Source organism: Phocoena phocoena, chromosome 4 (genome assembly GCF_963924675.1).
Source record: "Phocoena phocoena chromosome 4, mPhoPho1.1, whole genome shotgun sequence".
In the NCBI taxonomy this organism is placed as follows: domain Eukaryota; kingdom Metazoa; phylum Chordata; class Mammalia; order Artiodactyla; family Phocoenidae; genus Phocoena; species Phocoena phocoena.
In genome coordinates this window covers 23,926,594-23,948,619 of record NC_089222.1, presented here as the reverse complement: position 1 = coordinate 23,948,619, position 22,026 = coordinate 23,926,594, and the positions used below count along the sequence as shown (strand labels likewise).

Here is a 22,026-nt window from a genome sequence, read left to right as displayed (position 1 = left end):
CGCTTACTTTTTAACAAAGGTACATTCTGAAATATGAACGTATTTACAGATGAAACGGTATGATGTCTGAGATCTACTTCAAAATAACACAGTACAGAGGGGAAGCAGGTGAGGGTACAGATAAAACAAAATTGGCTGTGAATGGCTGATTGTTGAAGTTGGATGACGGGTTCACTGGGGTCCATCATACTATTCTACTTTTGCATGTTTGAACTTCTTTAAAGACTTAAAAATCATCTATCCAGAACGTGACCTAGCCTTACCGCTTTCGTTACGCCCACTCTTAACCAAACCACTGTCAGCTCTCACCTGTACGGTCCCAGCCTCCCATCTGATCTCCCCATCCACCCTTGCCTCGTCCTGTGGTCTCTACATTGCAACGAGCGTGATTCTTTAAACACATCAGATGGTTTCCTCTCTGCTTAAGCCCTACAATGGCTCATCTTGCTTGGACCTGTGGCACACCTCTCTGACCTCATCTCCTGGCACTCAGTCCCTCATGCTCTCCCCCCAACCCCTGCTATGGTCCTTCTACCCCCAGGCTAGAGAGCAGGCCCCCCGAGGCCCTGGTGATGTGTCCTTAACATGCCTCTCCTGACTCACCACCCCACACCCCAGGCTTGCGGGGTCTACACTCACTTGTGGTTTCTTTGTTTTAGTCACAGCTACCAGGACCTGTCCCGACTGGGAAGCCCAGGCTCCATCAGCCCCAGCTAGGAGCTTTGGTTCTGAGCCCCTAAGAGCTCAGGGCTTATCTTGTAATCATCTATTGCCTCCCTATTGCCTCTCTCCCCGGACTCAAGTTCCTCGAAGTCACAGGCTACCTCTTCTATCTCTGTAGGCTTGACAAAATGCCTGACACTTAAAATTCAGCACATTTTGAGTAAATGAATAAAATTCTTTGTAAGTTAGCATGTTACATCTTTTAAATATACGTACCAAGGTTTCTTGGAACAGGAACAAAATACTCATCATTACACAGAAGTCATCAAAGATGACTGGAAAATACGCTTCTGACTTCTCAGTATAATATTCTAAATAGAATTACTTGATATCTCAGATGTCAAGAATGAAATAATAAAAACCTAATCACGTTTCTGTTATAAACGGTTCTTCTTTAGTTGTCTAAATTTGGAGTGCTGAGTTTTAAAGTTTTAAAAATTGCGCGAGTCAACCTGCCTGCTCCCTTGACCATCTTGCTTGAAGAATTAGGGTCAAAGGATGCAAACTGGGGAGGGAGGGAGGGGTCAAAGGAGCTTGATTAATAGATGTCCAGGATGGGGTGTGGGAGGTGAGTTCTTAGGTAAGGAGGAACTTGAAATGGAAGAAGAGCTGCCCCTGCAAAAAGGAACTGATAAGAGACAGGAAGTGGAACCAAATCAGTCAATAGGGGATGAAGAGGAAGGTGAGCGATAGGAACGAAAAGACCTGAAATCATTCAAAGAATACGTACAAACAGGACCGCTTTGCGTGATGTTTTTATGCTTTTAATCCAGTTGTTTCCCAACTGTTACGAATTCTTTCACTATTAATTCTGTTGTTTTGATAACTAAGTTCCTTTTAGCAGAGAGTAGTTAAGAGAATTTTTGGAGAATTCAGTTTGGGTTGCTCTTCAAATACAAAATTGATGCTATGGGCCGGCCATTAGGGCTGGAAATTTGAGTTATTTTCCCCGTGCTGCTGATGGGTTGTGCTGCCTGAGCCACTGGCCCTCCTGTCACATCACCCATTGTGACTGCCTGTATCTGCAGATAATTAGCTAAGGTTGCAAGTGATGACGGGACAGAGTTTTTCTTTATGTGAAAAATGACTAGTTTATAATAGCATTATAATTTCACCCTGTATTCAAAAAAAAAAAAAAAAAGTGGACAGACTCTTACAAACTGAGTCCATAGGGCAATATCCTCAAATATAAGAGAAACCAAATGCCCGAAGTACTGAGGCCTCAGTGAGCAAATGAGAGTTGAGTCCAGGGAGGCTGAGCCTCTTTACAGCTGTCATTGTGACAACTACCATCACAAGCTCTTTTCCTCACTCTCCGTTGAGTTTACATTAAGCATTTCCCTCTAAGACGCTGAGAAGGAACAAAAACATGGGCTCTGGAGTCAGGCAGCCCTGGGTTGCGATCCTGGCACTGTCTGGCTGTGGGATCTGCTCAATGTCACTATAAAATGCAGATAATGAGGTCTACTTCCTAAGGTTGTCGGGAAAGGACTGAATGAAACGGCCCACGGAAAGAACGTTGCCGAATACCTGGTAGTTAATAAGTGTACTTTGTTTTCTGTGGATGTCCAGAGCAGAATACTTCCAACACTCTGATTTATCGTAAGATCAGGCCTATCCAAAGCACTAAATGATAACAAGAGTTCAGTCTCTTTTATTCTGCTTTTTTTTAATGTCATATTCCATTTGAGTCCTAAGCATGTAAGCAGGTACCATGGAATGTAAACAAGAAAGGAAACAGAAATATATTGAATGACTCATATGTGAAACAATGCTGTGACTCACACAGATGAAATAGCTGCTTGGTTGCACAAAAAATTAACACTAAAACGTTTAAAAAGGGACAACATAGGAATAAGCTATTTTAATCAAGCAAAAACAAATTTATATCCATTAGTTCTAAAAATAAAATTAGACTTTTCCAACCCTTAACATCTGTATTTAATAATATCTTCTAACCAAAATACAGATGCTAAAACAGCAAATTACAATATATCTTGTACAGCATACAGTATGTTCACTGTTCACACTTACTTTAATTCTAGTTGGTCGTTATGTACTCAATGCATAAACATCACTTAGAATAAAATTTTCACAATTAACAAAAAAGCGACAAGGCTGTCTTAAAACGGCTCTGCTATAAATTGTATAGAATATACAGGATTACAAAGTCAAGTATTTTTTTATCAAAATATACACCCCTCCCTGAAACTAACACAAGCTATCAACATTTTCAACGAATAATACAATTATAGAAAATATTTGCAAAATTATTTTTTTCATGTATAAATATTCTGCCATATTTACTTTGGTCTAGAATTATCAGCATACAAGTCCACTTAAAAAGTATCCACATGGAAGGGCTGGGAGACATCAGTACATGTAATCATTTTATATTTGGAGTTACCTCAAATCAAAGTGACTGAAACACACAGTAATTCTCCTTGATCCATAAGCCTAATTGAGATAAAACAAATTAGTAGATCACAGGATTGCTTATTCAATTTTCTAATCATCAATTCAAAATTTCTTAGGCCCTTTGCAACTATCTTTTTAACAAAACCCAGATGAATAGTGCAGGTATACATATATACAATGTATAAAATAAAGTTGGACTCGTTTGCATTTTTCCATTTTCCTCTATTACATAATACTGTTTGTAAGTGAAAGCAGATGAACAAAAGATAAATGCAAATACAATACTGGGGTTATTTAACAGCAAAGTACTACAGTATAAAAAGGTCAGCTTTGATCATGTCCTTTTCTGGGTGTTTAAATGCTTTCTTGCCCACCCCAATCCTTATTAAGTCTTCTTCATGGAGGTATCACAACGCTTGGAGAGAGAATCTGGAGTCCTTTGAGCTACTTCTTCACAATGGTAACCTTGCAACCTTGGGTAATCTTGGGTTTCCAGCTATCACATCCCGTGAACATGAATGGCTGCAGGTCATCCTTGAACCGGGTTCCAGATTCTGCTCATACTGGTCATCAAAGGGTAAGAATGTTTTCTCTCTCTCTCCTATTCTGGCAGTTTAAAAAGTAAGAATCATGACTTCCAGCCTCCCAGGAACCTAGTCCACATGATGGAATATCCTATAGGGCAGTTAGATTTTGAGGGCAGTGCTGATGGTGTGGGTCAGCATAAAAGAACATTAAAAACGGAAGTGGTTTTTAGCAAGCGGGCTAGATGTCTGCAAACATTAAGACAAGGCATCTGGTTTGTGGATGTATTTCTGAGTCATATCAGTAAGTGATGGAACCTTGTCCCTCCACATTCTATCTCCCCACCCCCTTCGAGGCAAGGAAGATCATCACTCCCTCTGCCCCCTCCAGTCATTAATGGGTGGGGCGGGGGTGTGTGTTTCTCTTGTCCTTTTTTTTTTTTTAAATACTATGTGCTTGTGGGCTGCATAATCTCCAAGAAGGCTAACAACTGTAGGGATTGGGCTTTCTGTCACTTTCAAGTGCCTGGGAATTCACCACCGTACACATGCTTTGCGCTAAATGTCCTGGACACTCCTTCAGTGGCATGGAAGGCGTCAGGTTTTACTTGAACCCTTGAGACTGGTTAAATCTATCTGGAAAGACCTCCATGTCCATGGCCTTGTGATGGATGGAAGACTGCAGGGAGTTTCAGAAGAATCTGACCTTCCTTCATTTTCTGAAGTGAGGCCACTAAAAAGTAATATACAGCACAGCACAGGTAACCACAGGTAACTTCTGGGAAGGCTCTCCCCCATGGATAAGGCATGACCTATGTTTTCTGTGACTTGAGTAGACCAGTTCTAATAACAGCTCAGCCATAACTTCAAGAGAACAGCATTCCATCTAAAAGCATACACATGCTCTTAAGTAATATTCAAAATGCTTTCTACTGATTTTTACATCAGTCCTCATTATTTGCAGATCTATTGCTCATCATTATAATTCACTACAGGGGACATGGACAGTTAAAAGTTAGAGTGATTTATATATGTATTTTACAAGGTTTGTGTTGCAGAAAAGTACTTCTAGATAATGTATGAATGTCCTACTCGGGTTACTCATTTCACACATATTTTCAACTATATTATTTCGTATGTATCCATTAATTTAAACAATTTTAATAGAAGCTGGTTGGGAATAATGACTGTCATAGCTCATTTACCTTTGAACTTATTTATGAAGATGACATTTTCATGACATCTGACCCTTATTTTCTCCAGTGACTAAAGACAGTTCAGCAGCCAGTTCCTATTAGCACTTATTAGAAAGTTTTAAATTATGCTAAAATTAAACTCTTTTCTTTCCCCCGACTGGCAGAAATATCATAGCTGAGAACTTCATAAACTTTCACAGGTCACTTGGGATATTGGAAGATTCAGCTACTTTGTTTTTGTGTACTTTGCATGAAGTTAATGCTAAAACCCAAAGTAGATATTAGGATCCTTTTCCTGGAATTTTCACAAATGAGATTTTCTTTGTTACATTTCACTCCTTCATGACTGTTATGTGAACAAAATTAAACAGAAACAAAAGAAAACGGCTAACTTAAAAAACAAAAACAAAAACAAAAAACCCCCCGAAAAACCCAAACCCACCAACTTATAGTTTCGAAGATTTTTCTAAGTATCACCATTCAAAGGACATTATCAACAACGGTTTGTCCATTATCCTTTTGGTCGCTGTCTTCTGAATCAATGAAATGTGGATTCTCCAGGGGATGTGAGTTCTCGTGGCCCGTGTCACCTTCCGTCTTCTCCCGCTGACTGGGGCTTTTGAATAAGTGTTTCTTCTGGTGCATTCCAAGGGCAGCAGCTGTTTTGCAAATTTTGGGGCACTGGAAGCAGGCATAGCCCTTCCCATTATGCTCTCGGATATGCCTCTGCTCGTGATTCCTTTTCGTGGAGAGATACAAAAAACTCTGAAAGCAGAACTGACAGTGGTATCGCTTTTCGCCAGTGTGGATTCTTTCGTGGATTTTGAGGGTCTCATTCAACGTGAAGGCCTTGTTGCAATACTGACAGACGAACTCCTTCACGCCCAGGTGGATGCGCTCGTGTTTCTGTAGGTTGCCTTGCACCGAGAAGCACCGTCCGCAGGTCTTGCACTGGTACGGCTTCTCTCCCGTGTGACACCTCATGTGCATCTTCAGGGTGGAGGGGCTCTGGAACTGCTTGGAGCAGAGCTCACACGCATAAGGCCTGGCCGTGAGATGCCGGTGGGGCCTCCCTTGATTCCCGGCCCCCGAGGCTTTGTCTCCGTCACAGAGTTCGCACTGCAACTTGGGCATCTCTTTATTTTCTTCTTCCTCGAAGGCCTTCTCCTGGGGAGCCTTCCCCACTGCGTAGTCCAGTTCGGCCGGGTATTTACATTTGCTGCTCGGGCTCCTGTTTTCATGCTCCTTCCTCCAGTTGGCTTTCCTCATTTTTCTCAACTGTCTGGATTTCTTTTTGGGTTTGTAGTTGTAGTAAGGGCGCCACGGTTTATCCGTGGAATCCTGGTCACTGGCATCGTCAAACATCTCACTCATCTCCACGCACTCGGACTGGCAGAGCCCGATCGGGCTGTCTCTGTTGGTTTCCTGTTCACTCTCTCGTGGCGGAGTCTTCTCCTGCATTTGGTACTTGGGCCTCCTCCCTCTTTTATAGAACAATTTAGATCCTAGGATGTGCCTTTTCACAATGGCTTCGTTCCCGATTTTCACCGTTATCTGGCAAAGGGGCGCGACGTTGCTGTTTGTGGAGGTTCCCGGGAGAGCAGGCTTTGCGATGTAAGTTTCAATTTTACTAGTTTCTTTAATGATATTTGTGGTTTTGCTCAATGACCCTCCAGGATCAGCAATGTATCTGGACTCCTCTGGTACTTCTCCCCTGTTACACAGGATGGTTTTCTTTTTCTCCTTCACGCTCTTGGGTCTGCTGACAACCCTCCCCACTTTGTCTGGCTCGGGTTTGCCGTCGTCTCTCGGGCTCTGACTGCCAGCCAGGTCTGAAGGGGCTGCGGGGTTGTGGTTGCTTGTGGCAGCAACGGCATTGCTGTGCATTATCACCGATGAAAACTGGCTGCTGTGCACGATGACTGAGGGGGCTGAGCCACCGTAGCTGATCACAGAGGTGGAGTTCTCGCTGCCGTTACTCACAGACAAGACGGGCGCGTCCCCTGCCCGGAGGCCCGAACTGACGGCATTTTCAGCCGAAGAAACTGACACCTCTGTTGAATAAAAGTTACTGTCCAGATCAACTTTCAACTCTCCCCTCTCTCCCCACTTGGTACCCTCTGCGTTTTGTGCACTGGTGGAAGTGGGTACGTCCTGACGTGCTGGTGTTTCCAGTGGGATGGCTGGACTGTTGGTCAAGGTGTTTACACTGTTTTGGAAATTCAGAGTAGGCAATTCAGAGCCGTGTGGATTCTGAATAACATAGGGACCAGGTGCAGACTCGTTCATCTGACTGTTTTCTCGAGTATTTTCATAGGAAGAATGTCGGTAGCTCTTGTAAGGAGCCCTCTTGCATTTCATGGGCAGGAGCCTATAAAGCTTATATGGATAGACACTAGGCTTCAAGCCCCCGTTTGCTGTTTTTTTACTGATGGAAAGTCTGTGATCGATGGCATGGAAAGACTTCTGGTGGTTTTTGAGTATATAGTAGGTCATGAACGTTTCCAGGCAGAAAATGCACTGATACCGCCTTTCTCCTGTGTGCCAAATCTCATGTCTTGTCCTATACTCAGCCAGTGCAAATACTTTGTTGCAGTAATGGCAAGGATACGTTCTTCTCCACGAGTGAACATTGGCATGTCTTCGGAGGCTGGATAAAGTCACATAACTACGTTTGCATACTACGCAGCTGTAGAGCATTTGCCCGTTAACAAATTTAACCATGTGTTCTGCTTCTGGCAAGGTACTTCCGGGACTGGAAAATTCACCAATCCTATTCTCAGATAATAAAGGTTCTGGACCTGTGAATGCACCTCCATTCTGCCCAATGGTGGGATAGTTTTCTAAGAAGTGCTGATTCCCTCCAGGAACGGGCATATGGCTTGACCTCATACAGATCTGCTCGTGCCGCTCCAGTCTGTTGAGGGTGCTGAACTGTTTGTTGCAATGCTTGCACACCAAGGGCTCCTGGGTTGGCTTGTGAAGCTGCATGTGGGCGCTGAGCAAAGTGCTACTGTCGAAAGATTTGGAACAACAGCTACAATTGTAAATGAGAGGCGGCACCTCTGTGGCTGGCAGTGTGGGGACATCAGAGGATTTATTTTCATCTGCCCTGGGAAAAGGGACCTCTCCTTCGTTGTTGTTGGGAGATTTTGAAAGGGAAAGAATTGCAGCTGGCTGTGGACTTCCTTCTTGATTCATTTCCAAGTTGGTTGCTGGAGGGGGGGGTATATTTTCTGGAGGTGAATCCGAATCCTGGGGTACGGAGATTGTCTTTGGCTTTCGGCATGTTTTCGGTTTTGCTGCAACAGCTTCGCAGTTTTCTTTACCTGTTTTCCCAGGTGAACTGCTGTCCCGTTCCCGTACAGGCAGACTTCTGTAAGCCTCAGCCACAGAAGACACGGCGTAGGAGTGCTCGGCGAGGGTGTGCACGGGCTCCACCTCGTGGCAGACGTCAGTCCTCTCCAGGCAAAGGCTGGTGGTTCTCATGGAGTCGGAGACCTTTTTGAAACTTGCCCTCAAGTCCAGTGGAGAAAACATGTTATTACTATTTTCCGTTTCGATGATGGAAAATGCATTTGTGATCCTTGGCCCATTAGTGATGGCTGGTTCTTCATGCCTTTTTTCATTTTTTTCTTCTTTAACCACTCCCTTTTCGGTAATGCAGAATACATAAGGACCTGGGGAATTTGAAAAGTTGCGATCGGTAAGATCTTCCAAGAAGGATATTCCCAGCTTTTTTCCTGCAGCTGCAAGATCAGTGACTGTTTCTTGTCTCTTGACGACGACTGTGGAGCTGTAGATATAATTAAGGATTTCTGTAAACACTTCGGCTTTGAGATCATCCAGCTCCAGGACGTGGCTGGAAATACAGATGGTGTGACTCCAAAAGATATTTTTGAAATAAAGGCTCGAAGCAGCCAGGACATTGCTGTGGGCTTTAAATTTGGTGTCTTCCACGATGATAGTGACATCACATAAAATGCCCCGAATGCGCTGCTCATTCAAGATTGAGAGCACTGTGTCGCTGTGAAAGTCGTCCTTGAGGTCCCTGGAAAGGGACATGACTGTCATCTGAAACAAGAGGAGAGAAGTGGTCAGAGACCCTTCCACAAGGAGCTCCTTTATTTGTAGGCTGTTTTTAATTTCTTTGAAAAACCTTTTTTTTGTATGAAAATAATTGTTTTTTTTTAAAAAATCTCATTCTGTTGCTGCTCCCAAGACTCGGAGTCAACCTTAGAAGTTTAATCTTTATCTTGCCCCAGCCTGTTCCTCGTACCACTGCTCATAGTTGTTATAGTTGGGAATCCTCCCAGAACTTTCTCTCCTTCTTTCTCCAAAGTTGTAGCTTGGAGAAAGGTTCCCCGGCCAAATGTTAAAGGTCTCACATCACGCAGGGCTGCTGCACTGAACGCTTAGAGTCGGGCGATGCCATGGTCCTCCCGCAAGCCTCCTTATCTATTTCAGAAGATCGCCCTGATGATCTGATCCAAACGTAATTCATGAAGCAGGAAAATGATTTTTTAAAAGTTTTCCCTAAGTAAGCAGTACCTGTGAGTAAAGGCATTGGCTACTCGGGAAAGAAGCAAGAACGGGAGGAGCCATTCCTGATCTGTGGCTCCGAAGGGTTTCTCAGTGTAGTCTCAGTCTGCATGACCAAGTCTGACCACTAGGGGCACTCTGCCCTCTGGCCCTTCCTTGTGGGGACCCATCCCGTTCCTTCTGATTTCGCTTTTATCACAGCCAAAGTAGACTGGGGTGTTCAATCAAAAAGGAAACAAAACAAAACAAGGAAAGTATATTTCTGAGTTTACAATACCGTGTCTAGTCACAGGTTCCTAAATTAGCACAATTTAAAGGCACTGTGGCTCTTGTTCTGGTCTGAGGATGCGACCTCTGCTGTTCCCAGAGCTCAGGTCTTGTTATCCTCTATGTTCTATAATGAGCCTAGAACGGCCAGAGCCTACCCACTAATATTCTAGTGAGGAACAATCCAAAGCAGTGGCTTTCACAGTTACCCACAGTCAAAAATACATGGTACACAGTGACTTAAGACAGAAACGAAACTAAAACTTACCCTTACTATGTGTGATGCAGTCTGTTCTGTCCTATTCTCTTTCACTTAAAAAATGCTAACAGCAACTCACCAAACTAATTCCACTACACACTAATGGATCACTCCTGCACTCAATCTGTACCCCCCCCAAAATAATTCCCTTTGGTCTAAAGGATATACTACCCAGCTATTCATCAAGTCTATCTCTAATCACATGATGTCCAGAAAGCCATGTATCTTGCTGCTATTTCTTTAACTCCCAGTGGCAATGTATTCCTAGCACTGGAGTATAATGTTTAGCCCACGGCATTTATTCAGTTGGAAAAGACCAGATGGCCACATAAAGGATCTCTTTTCACCTTTTTGTAAGGATTATAAGCTCTGCCCATTATGTTATTTAGACAGTCCTTTATACAAGAATCCATTCGAAAACTTCTTTTTATCTCATTCAGCCATTGGAAAAAGAGCATTTCTACTAACAAATTCTTCATTATTCAGATAATGAGAAAAATGTACTCACCACATTTATTCTCTCTTAATTCTCGAGACGAGGATGCTTAGAACTAATGTTTACCATCGACTGTTGTAGCCACTGTGAGCCTGGGTTTCTGGTGTGACTACTGTCTCACTTTCTTGATTTAGTGATAGCTCTTTTACTCTTGTTTTCCCTGCCTTTAAGTGGAACCTTCCATGAATCTTTTCTAGGGATGTGGGGGATTAAATATTTAAATAAAATTAAATGAAAAGGGATCTCTGGAACTTCCCTGGTGGTCCAGGGGCAAAGAATCCAACTTCCGATGTAGGGGACTTGGGTTCGATCCCTGGTCGGGGAACTAAGATTCCACATGCCACGGGGCAACTAAGCCCGAGCGCCACAAATACTGAGCTCACACGTCTCAATTAGAGTACAGAGCCCCCGTGCTCTGGAGTCCACGCGCCACAACTACAGAGCCCACCCACCCTGGAGCCTGCATGCCATAACTAGAGAAGAGAAAACCCGCATGCCACAACTTGAGAGAAGCCTGCACGCCACAACTAGAGAGGAGCCCATGCTCCACAACTAGAGAGAAGCCCGAGTGCCACAATGAAGATCTCGCATACCACAACTAAGACCCAATGCAGCCAAAAAAATAAAGAATATAAACTTAAAAAAAGGGGATCTTTATGGCTTCCTCTGTGCCCTGAAGGGAGAAAGGTTCACCCCTGAATGGATAGCAGCAGTCTATCCTTCACTGGCTTATAGATCAATAACATACTTGGCTGGTGCTTGTTTGGCCTTCCTTGAGGTCTCTCTGTTCTGGGCCCCTGTAGGATCTACTTTCTCTCCTGACTCGCACCTTCTCCTGTTCGGAAGGGTCAGACCAGACCATAATGGGCTCTAGAGGACTCCCCACAGCAAGTTTTATACTGCCAGTACTAGTTATCATTAAAAGTTATCATCAGATTTGAGTTAAAAAAAAAATCACTCAGGATCACTTAGGCTGCAGTGTGTGGAAAGGATCAGAGGGAGGCCAGCTGGTTGCAAACCAGCTAGCGAGGCCGTCCTAGTGGTCCAGGTAAGAATTAATCCATCCACCCCAGACAGAGTGGGAACCTGGGAAGGAGTGATGGCTCCACCTACACCTAAGAAAGTGAGGCCGTGGGAGTTAGTATCTGAACTCAAAATTTACTTTAATTCCCTCGACCAATATTTATTGAGCAACTGCTAAGTACAAAGCATCAGGCTAAGTGCTACAGGAAGATAAGAGTTCATCTCTCCGTCGAACAGATGTTTACTGAATACCTACTTCATGCTTTGGGACAGTAGTGCCCAAACCTGGCTAGGCATCAAAAGCAGCTGGGAAGCTTTAAAATAGTACAGGTTTACAGATGCCCCCTACTCCGCCCCTGCAGAGATTCTGGTTTGGAACAGCTGGGGTGAGACCCTGGAATCCGTATGTACTTTTGTACCTTATTTCGTGAATAAGTAATACATCCATATGATAACAAATTGGAAAGGCACACCGAGTAAACACTGACAAGCCTCCTTCCCACATTGTCTCAGAGGCTCTTCAGGTGGTTTTCTATCAACCAGGCAGAAGCAGGCCTGGGGGCTGACACTAAAAGCCAGGGCCGCTAGAGGAACAAAAATACCGCCCCCAAAGGTCTGTGGTACAGCAGGGAAAATAAGATGTGCTCATGAAAAGCCGTAAAACACAGATTCCCAGGGAAGGTGAAGGGTCAAGAGCGCTGGGAGAAGGTTTCAGGAGTCGGGGTGAGAGGGGCTTGGGAACGGGTGTGAGCCCAGCAAAACCTTGCAGATATGGACAAAGCTGAGGAAAAGGAATTTCAGTCAGAAAAAGGCACAGTTGAGAGTTTTACGCCCTCAAGAAGCTTGTAATCTAGGAGCCAGTGTAACACTTTATTTATTTTTATTTTGTTGTTGCTGTTGTTTGCTTTTTGTTGTTTGCCACACCACGTGGCTTGCGGGATCTTAGCTCCCCGACCAGGTATTGAACCTGGGCCCTCAGCAGTGAGAGCACGGAGTCCTAACCACTGGACCACCAGGGAGTTCCCAGTGTAACAGTTTAGGACAAAGAATCCAAAGCCGCAAATGCGAAGTGAAAATGCGGTGAAAGTTGTTGAAGATGCAATTTCAAGCCATATTCTGCCTGTCCAACATGCAACAAAGAAATAAACTAGAAGTCTGTAGGCCAGAGGGGACCCACCATAGGCCACAAGCACACCTGGTCCCCACACACTGTGTTTGACCCCCATGGTTTTTGGAACCATGTTTTTGAAAAACTGACCTCACGTTGAAAACAAGTAAGATTTAACGTAAAAATCAACATATCTTTTCTTGAAAAACAGGAAGACTGGACAGCGAAGGGGTTGTTGGCTGCCTGGCAACCGCGTGGCTGTGTCCCTGTGTTCCTGTCACCTGCACGCACGTGCTACCTGTCCAAGTACTTACCGCCAAGCGGCTTCTCTCAGTAAAAAGCCCAGCCTGGGGCTTCCCTGGTGGCGCAGTGGTTGAGAGTCCGCCTGCCGATGCAGGGGACACGGGTTCGTGCCCCGGTCTGGGAAGATCCCACATGCCGCGGAGCGGCTGGGCCCGTGAGCCATGGCCGCTGAGCCTGCGCGTCCGGAGCCTGTCCTCCGCAACGGGAGAGGCCACAACAGTGAGAGGCCCGCGTAACGCATAAAAAAAAAAAAAAAAAAAAAAAAGCCCAGCCTGGCCCCTTCAGGCAGTTTGGTTTGTGCAACTGATAAGAACATTAAGCAGAATCACTTTGCACCCACAGTTCTGAACAGACACACTTAACGATATCCCTAAAATTAGAATTAAGACATAAATGAGCTCGTGGGGGGAGGCAGTCATTCTCACCAAAAATAGTATTCATTGACTTAAGAAAAATTAAAGTGATCTTCTCTGTTATATTTCTTCATTGAGAGTAAATGAAAACAGAAGTCTCAGGAGTTCCTGCCAATGGAAAGCCCACAACAGACTTCAGAAAAAGAAACAGAAGTTGGAAAGCAGATGAAATTCAGTTTACACGTAATTTTCTAAAACATGTTCAAAAATGCAAGTTTCGTGCAGTATATTTATTATTTTCAGTAGTACTGCTGAGATGGAATAAATAAGCATGAAAAAGGCTAACAAAAATGATGTAGATGCAAAAATTTTGGTAAGCCAATATTTAAAAAAAATAAACTAATTCGTAATTAGGTAACTGTGGTCATCTGACTTATGTTACTATTTCCCTGAGTTGGTATTTTAGCTGTAATAGCTTTTAACATACACCTTCTAAACACATAAATACACATACATATATATCCACGTGCACATACCAATAAATCTATGACTATATAACTATATGAACATACGCTGTATGTAAATATATTTTATAAACACATCAAACAGGATGAACTTTTAATTCAGCATCTAAAAAACAGGATACTTGGACTTCCCTGGTGGCACAGTGGTTAAGAATCCACCTGCCAACGCAGGGGACACAGGTTCGAGCCCTGGCCCGGGAAGATCCCACATGTTGAGGAGCAACTAAGCCTGTGCGCCACAACTACTGAGCCCGCGTGCCACAACTACTGAAGCCCGCGCGCCTAGAGCCTGTGCTCCACAACAAGAGAAGCCACCGCAATGAGAAGCCTGTGCACCGCAACGAAGAGTAGCCCCCGCTCGCCGCAACTAGGGAAAGCCTGCGTGCAGCAACGAAGACCCAATGCAGCCAAAAATAAAATATATAAATTTAGAAAGAGAAAAAGTAAAAAACAGGATACTTGCGAGAGAAAGGGGGTGCAACTAATAACCATGCCAGGGCAACAGGTACACATTGGGACTGTACCCTGGGAAATGAGATTGAATGATCATCCTGTTTTCATGTACATAACTATACAAACAAAATATGTATCTCTATATAAATTAAATGTAAAATCCTAAAGTTATAATTACATATATGTACATTTACATAAAGTATACTTTATAAATATGTAAATGCTTTTAAGAATTTTATAAATCTATGATAAACATACTTTATAATTATACTTCATATAAATGCCACTGGGAAATTCTACTTAATTAGCATATTTAGAATCTGCTGCTCCTTTTGTCTCCTGCCATATTCCAGCCTTATACGATACACATTCACCTCATGCAAAGGTGGGCACTTAAACAAGATGCTTTTGATGATTAAAATGACTTTTCTTCACTTACTTGTAGAATTAACGTTTTAGAAAAGTAAAATAAATCTATGCTGATGGTAAAACATGCAAACAGTAGAGAGGTGGATTAAGGTACAAGGCAGAAGGCCCCCTCCCCACGCCAGCCTCCTCAGTACACCCACAGCACAGGGACTCCCTACACGGGTCCTCTCCTCATCACTCGGGAGGATTTCTACGCTCCGTATGAAGCTTTAGAAGAAAAACTGTATTTCCTCTTGAGGTTCTTCTTCTATCCTCGCCCCTAGCTCCGCTGCTGGGCAATTCCTATCATTCACTCATCTCAGATGACACCTCCTCTGGTCAGCCTCCTTCCTCACGGATTTCTAGTTTGGGGTTCCTACCTTTTTAGTCGCATGTAATGTTGTGCGTCTGTCCACATCTCTATCTTTCCCTGTTTGCTCCTTGAGCGCAGGGACAACCGAGCTCATCTTGGTACCCTCTGCGCCCGCAGGGCGGGTACAACACACTGTTGATGTCGACAGTGAGCAGAAACGCACTGGCTCCTCAGACCCTGGGCAGCAAATGCCTTAAATAACATACTGTGCTTAGAAAGCTTTCTGGTTTAAAGCTTTAAAAATTAGACCTAGGTGAACCCAAATGCTAGTCTAGAGAAAGCAAAATTACCAGGAAAATAAAAATAAATTCCTGTTCTTTTTTCCCCCCCTAGCTTCCTTCTAACCTGGCGGTTCTCAAAGTACGTTTCATGGACCTCTGGGTCTCCCAAGACCCTATCGGCAAGCTCTTGAGGTCAAAACTGTTTTCATAGGGGTAGGACAGGAATAAAGACGCAGATGTACAGAATGGACTTGTGGACACAGGGAGGAGGAAGGGTAAGCTGGGACCAAGTGAGAGAGTGGCATGGACATATATACACTACCAAACGTAAAATCGATAGCTAGTGGGAAGCAGCCGCATAGCACAGGGAGATCAGCTCAGTGCTTTGTGTCCACCTAGAGGGGTGGGATAGGGAGGGTGGGAGGGAGGGAGATGCAAGAGGGAGGAGATATGGGGATATGTGTATATGTATAGCTGATTCGCTCTGTTATAAAGCAGAAACTAACACACCACTGTAGAGCAATTATACTCCAATAAAGACATTAAAAAAAAAACTATTTTCATGACAACACTAAGATGTCATTCATCTTTTTTATCATGCTGACATGTGCATTAATGGTGCAAAAGCAAAGATGGGGAAAACTTCCGGCAACTGAACAAACATCAAGCCAGTAACACTTGGATTAAGGAGTAAAAATTATTCAGTTTCTTAAATCTTGACCCTTGACTATACGTCTTCTTACTATTGTGTGATAAAATGGGAGGTACACTTCTGGTGCATACTGCCTTGAGAAAAAGCACTTGGGTGTTTCTTTGAGTTCTGAGTTGAACTAGCCAATTTTTTTTTTTCATGGAACACCATTTTTACTTGAAAAAAATGATAAGACAAACCACGGCTATTCAAATACGGGTATTTGGGCAAACACTTCCTTGAAAATGAACTAAGTGAGTCTGTCATTTCAAGGAAGTAGCCATTTTGTTGCCAGTAACAAGAGACTTTGAAGCAGAAACAGAATTTTGGAAAACCTGCATCTACCACAAGGAGCTCCACACTCCTCAGTACATAATGATTTTTCTGATGGTGTTGGTGGTGATGTAATGAAAGTGGTTTCTGGATACTACGCATGGCTCAGTGAACCGACATTTTCCAAATGACCAATGCATATTACCAAAAAAATCATGCAGGGGCTAAAAGGTGTGAGAGAGAGCAGTGGATTTAAATGTAACAAAGTACAGAAAGTCCACTGATATGGATTCCATGCTGCAATTAACCTTTAAGAAATTCCCACTGGTAAGTTCTGGTGTAGTATCAAAGAATATCCACAATTAACTGAAAAGATTATTAAAAAACTTCTCCCTTTTCCAATTACCTAGTTGTGTGAGGCTGGATTTTCTTCGTACAACTCAACTAAAACAACACATTGCAGCTGAATCCAGAAGCAGATGTGAAAATCCAACCGTCTTTCTCTGAAGTCAGGTATTAAAGATACAGCGTACCCTTGAACAATACAGGTTTGAACCACTCAGATCCACTTATATGCTAATGGTTTTCAATAAGTACGTACTATAGTACTACACGATCCGCGACTGGGTGAACCCACAGATGCAGAACTGTGGATATGAAGGAAGGGAGACCGTGCGAATTTCCGACCACATGGACGGTCTACGCCCCTAACCCCTGTGCTGTTCAAGGGTCAACTGTGTTCGCAAAAACATAAAACAATACCATTCTTCTCACTATATACAGATATATATATATAAGATATTTTTCATGTGGACCATTTTTGAAGTCTTTATTGAATTTGTTACAATATCGCTTCTGTTTTTTATGTTTTGGTTTTTTGGCCAAGAGGCATGTGGGATATTCGTTCCCTGACCAGGGATCAAACCCACACCCCCTGCATTGGAAGGTGAAGTCTTAACCACTGGACCGCCAGGGAAGTCTCTCACTGTATTTTTTGCTTTAGAAAATAGTTATTTTTAAAATATATTTTAAAATACATCATTTTATCATGTAACTGGGTTTATCACAGTTAATTTTCATAAGTTAATAGTTTTAAAATTCTCATTAAAATTTTTGAATATGATAAATATTGATAGATATAATTCAGATAAACAAAAGCTCTTTGGGTCCTTAAAGATTTATAAGAGTGTAAGGGGGTCCTGGGAATAAAAACTTTGAGAACCACTTCTCTAACCTATAAGACAATGCTCAAAATCATTTTTAAAGAAACTATTTAGAAATTATTTTACTCAATAAAATGAATCATATATAAGCCTAAAGGAACTAAAGACAAAATAAATGAAAGTGTGTTGAAATACAAAGCAGAAACGCCCAGGAGACAGAAGGAAAATCCAAGGGATAGAGAAACAGACACACCTACAGTCACACATATACACACCCTCTACAGCTGTCTTTAATTTTCCAAGCGTGAACAAGCGTGAAGCGATTGCTATCTATCACTTGAGTTTGAACAGGGCTGAAAAACAGGTGGATCAATTTGCCTAGTGTGGGCCTTCCCCACTACACACTCAGGTGAAAATTGTTCCTTGGTATGCAGGGCTGCTGTCTATATTCTGTTTGCACAATCTATCATTGCCTGAATCCTTGCCTTCCAAATCTCAAAGGTTAGCTTGGTCACAGCATTCCGTTTGCCCTTACAATTCTATCCATTCCTCTACTAAATGAGCCCCTCCCCATTATATCCTGGATACTCTTCCTGGTTTTGAACTTGAAATCAAAGGAAACAATTCCTGACTATGATCCAACCAACAAATTCCAGTATTTCCACCTTAATTAAATCTTCTCTCCCCAAATTTGACAAGGCAATTTTACTGAAATACAGAGAAGTCAAAAAACTTAAAAATGATAGTTTCCATAAAGATTTTAACTCTCACAATGTCAACCAAAAAAAAAAAATTGATAAACCTCAAGTTGTTTAACCAGTGTTAACTATTACGTAGAACTTTATAGACCTTGTTAATGAAATCTTTTATTAGCAAATCTTTAAGACATGACAGATGGAAAGTGAAGTAACCCTGTCCAGTCTGCATTCTTAGTGAGAATTCGAAGTCACTTATTCAAGGCCACTCTCCAGGGCCAGACTGATTCCCACTTTTCTGTATCTTCTGATCAGAGAAAAAGCCAAGAGCCCTCTTGTAGCACCTTGGCCGCTCAATTCCTAACGTACATAATAACGAAACTAAATCAACAGAGCAACTTTCTCCTCTTTCTACTACAAGTCTTCTATAAAAAGACACTTAGAAATAAAACCCAACTAAAAAAGAACACACTATGTTAGGATACTGACCTGGAATCCTGCAAAAGTCAAACTCACAGTCCATTTTGGGCCAGCGCAGGCCCCATACTGAAGTGGAATCTACTGCATGGATCTGCTATTCTCTGCAGAAAGTGTTCTGACAAAGGACACTGCTTCAGTGATCTGGCTCCACCATCCCACACACATCTTTGCAGTGCATTTTCTCATAGTCATGTTGGGTGGCTACGTCAGACCTCCTCACGTGATGGGGTGTTAGAAACACACGCATCAGATCTCGAAAACAGATTACAAAACAGAAGCCCTTTATAGAGTTCAGCTACGTCTAAGAAAAGGAAAATCCTCTTGATTTGCCTTCTAAATGCAGCCCAAAAGGAGAAGAGAAGAGCTGCATTTATCAGACTTTCATGCATTTAAGCTATCAGATTCAAGAAGGTGTAGTATAACAAAGGAGGTTTGTTTTTCATCTGAAATTCAGGTGGTTGGAAAGACTAACTTCAGGAAGCTACTAGAGTCCATCCAACAGAGAGGGGGATTGGCTTGAAACACCTTTACTGAATACATTATTTTGAATAGGTAAATGTTTGGTCTCCAGACTTGCAGTTGTGTGCACAGACTGTGAGAACGAGTATTATCAGATTCGTGGGTGATGCAATGTGCCCAGTTAAATATTTCCAGTTGCTAGTTTGGAAAGGTGAAAGGGGGAAAAGGTGCTTTCTTTTTGAAACACAGCAATGTTTAGGGTAGCCCTTGGGGTCATCTCACCATCAAGCTTGCCTGGACACCTGCTTGCTTAAGGAAGCTGGCAAACGGGCTTAGAGAGTCTATCTCTGAGGCCTTGAAGTGCTGCGTCCATTTCTTGTCTCCACCAAATTCCACTGACATTTAGAGATGCTAACGTGAAAAGGCATTTTAAATTGGAATGCTGTGCGAACTGAGTTACCAGAACGACCGGGACAGGGGTCTTATCCCCCGGAACTTCTCATTTTAGGGGTGAGCTTATCATCTAGAGTTGGTTTCAAAAGCCAAATACCATTTTCTTAAAGGGCCAGCTGACTGAATGGGCCTGCTCCTCTCAGTTGACCTCTACCTGTCAGGGAGGGTGGAGGGAAGAACTGTTGTACATTTTGGTTTCTGAACAACAATGAACCTCCTGCGAGTCACAGGATGGGTTATCCTAAAAAAGGACAGAGACCAACTGCTGCTTTGGTGTTAAACCACCTAAATCCACCTGCCATCGCACCCTTGTTCTCCACCCCAGGGTCCCCCTGCACCCCAGCTTTTGGGGGACTCCTGCAAGACAATGAATCACAGTTTGCATGGACTCTTTCTGGACAAATCAGAAATTGGGCAGAGAGGAGTGAACCAAGAAATGCCCATGAAAAGCACCACACCCAGTGCTTGGCACACAGCAGGGGTTCGATGGATGTGGGCGGGAATCAGCTTGAGAACTGTGTCCTCCTCACGTGTGACTACGGAGAGGACGGCTTAGGCACAGTGTGCAGGGCGGCCTTTAACAGCACAAAGGAGATCCAAGTCAGGCCCTACTCAGAGACCTTCAGTGGCCATCCCCAGATGTTAGGGTAGAATCCAGACCCCTCGCTGTGGCCTGCGAGGCCCTGCACTGCCCACGGGTCCCAGCCACTCTCCCCAGACTCACCGGTCCCTCTGCCCCGCTCTCTGTGCTCGTACTCAGGCCTCCCTGGGCTGACTCCACCTTCCGAGTCTCTCCTGGCCCTGGTTCCGGTCCTGCCCCGGGGCTGGCTCATTCATACTTCAGGCCCAGCTCAAATGTTGACTCAGAGGCCCACCCCATCTCTCTATTTGCTCCCGGCTTTACTTGCTCTCGCATCACCTGGTTTATTTCCTTCATGTCACACACCTCCACCTGCAATTATCACATGTACTTGTCTGCTTGTTAACTGTCCACTGTACCTGCCAGGAAGTAAACTCCAGGACGGAAGGGACCTTATTCGTCCCATTCACTGCTGTGTCTCCAGGCCACAGGGCATGGCAAGCACTCGGGAAATATTTGAAAGCAGAGAGACTCACCCTGATGAGAAAAGCGACCTGCACTCCTGGCCCCCCTTATCTGTTCTGCCTGTTTCTCGTGCATAGCACTCGTAACATCCCCATACACTACACAATGTGCTCATTAGTCATTATCCATCTGCCTGCTAGAACTTAAGCATCACGCGGGCAGCAATCTTTGATTTTCTGTACTGACGTATATTAAGCACCTAGAACAGTGCCTGATACATCGCAGGCCCTCAGTACATATCCATGTGCTAAATGAACGACCTGTACTGCAAACAGATACACGTTTGTGGGTCAGCACTATATACGGACAGGCGCTGTGAGTGCTGCGAATTACAATTTCCATCTGTGTGAACTGCCCCACTCCATTCTGAATAAAATTACTTTCATCTGATACATTTCAGGTTGTAAAGCACCTCACGTTAATTTGATCCCCTTCATAATCCTGCGAGGAAGGCGCAGAGAATGGAGATACTACTACGAACTCACAGGGTTAAATGAATTAACAGAGTCAGGGCTCACCATATGGAAGCTGTTACTCTCGTGCCCACGGTATAGATGTGGAAACTGAACCCGGAGAAGTGCCTCGCTCACAGCAGAGTTGTAATTTCTGAGGGCGGCACCGCGCCCGGCCTCCTGCACTCTACTGCATCAGGAGCATGCGCATACACGTAGCAGGAGGGAAGTCAGAACAGCTGACTCGCTGTCTCCGGCACACAATGGTTCTGCCCCAAGTTCAGGCTGCAGGCCGGCGGTCCAGGATCACCACTGCAGAAGCCCGCGGCCGGCAAGAGGCCCAGGTGAGATTTAAGAGCTAAGGCCATCGGGGGCAGCCTGCCTGGGTCCCGTGCCGAGAAGTCACTGGGACATGTTGCCTGACATGAGGGGTCCCCAAAAAGGGCAGCTGAGGATCAGAGTTCAGGCAATCAGACCCCTGGCCACGGGCGGCAGGTTCCCGGGGCAACCTGAGCATAGCCAGGTGATGCGCCAGGGGCTTGGGGCCCATCACGGCCGGCCGGGTGTACAGTAACGGGCAAAAAGGCGTTTTCAAGGTGCCAGACAAACACGGAGTCAGCCATGGTGTATGCCCCACAGCCCAGAATTTGCTAAACACCCAACGCCAAGGCCTTTACGCTATACTCACACGTTGCCAACTTAAAATCTGTAGTATTAAAAAAAAGGTGATTTTTCAAAGTTTGTTGCCAATTCAGTCCAAGCACTCGAGAGACAAAAGCCAAGGATGTACACTGCCAGGACTTACTAATCTGAAGCGAATGCATCAGGAAGATGAGTTTTCACTTTCATTTCATTTGGGTACTCACCCACCACGAGTACTTAGATTGAACCCTTTCATTACGGGCCTGGGGATGATACGGTCTCAGGGATCGTAAGGCTCATGCTGGGGACTTGTCAGGCAGGATACAGCATGAGACCAGTGGGTAGGAAGCATCAGGGCAGCTCTAGAGGAAGAAAATCTCCAGGGTGGGGCCAGCTTTGGGAGCGAGCCTTCTCCATGACAG

General features: G+C 44.0%; 1 protein-coding gene across 1 annotated transcript; it reads right to left on the bottom strand.

The window, feature by feature from the left end:
- Positions 1-5,341: 5,341 nt before the first annotated feature.
- On the bottom strand, positions 5,342-8,935 carry ZBTB38 (zinc finger and BTB domain containing 38). The gene has a single exon (XM_065876674.1). It carries the CDS (start codon positions 8,933-8,935, stop codon positions 5,342-5,344), a length of 3,594 nt encoding a protein of 1,197 aa, XP_065732746.1.
- Between the last annotated feature and the right edge of the window lie 13,091 nt (positions 8,936-22,026).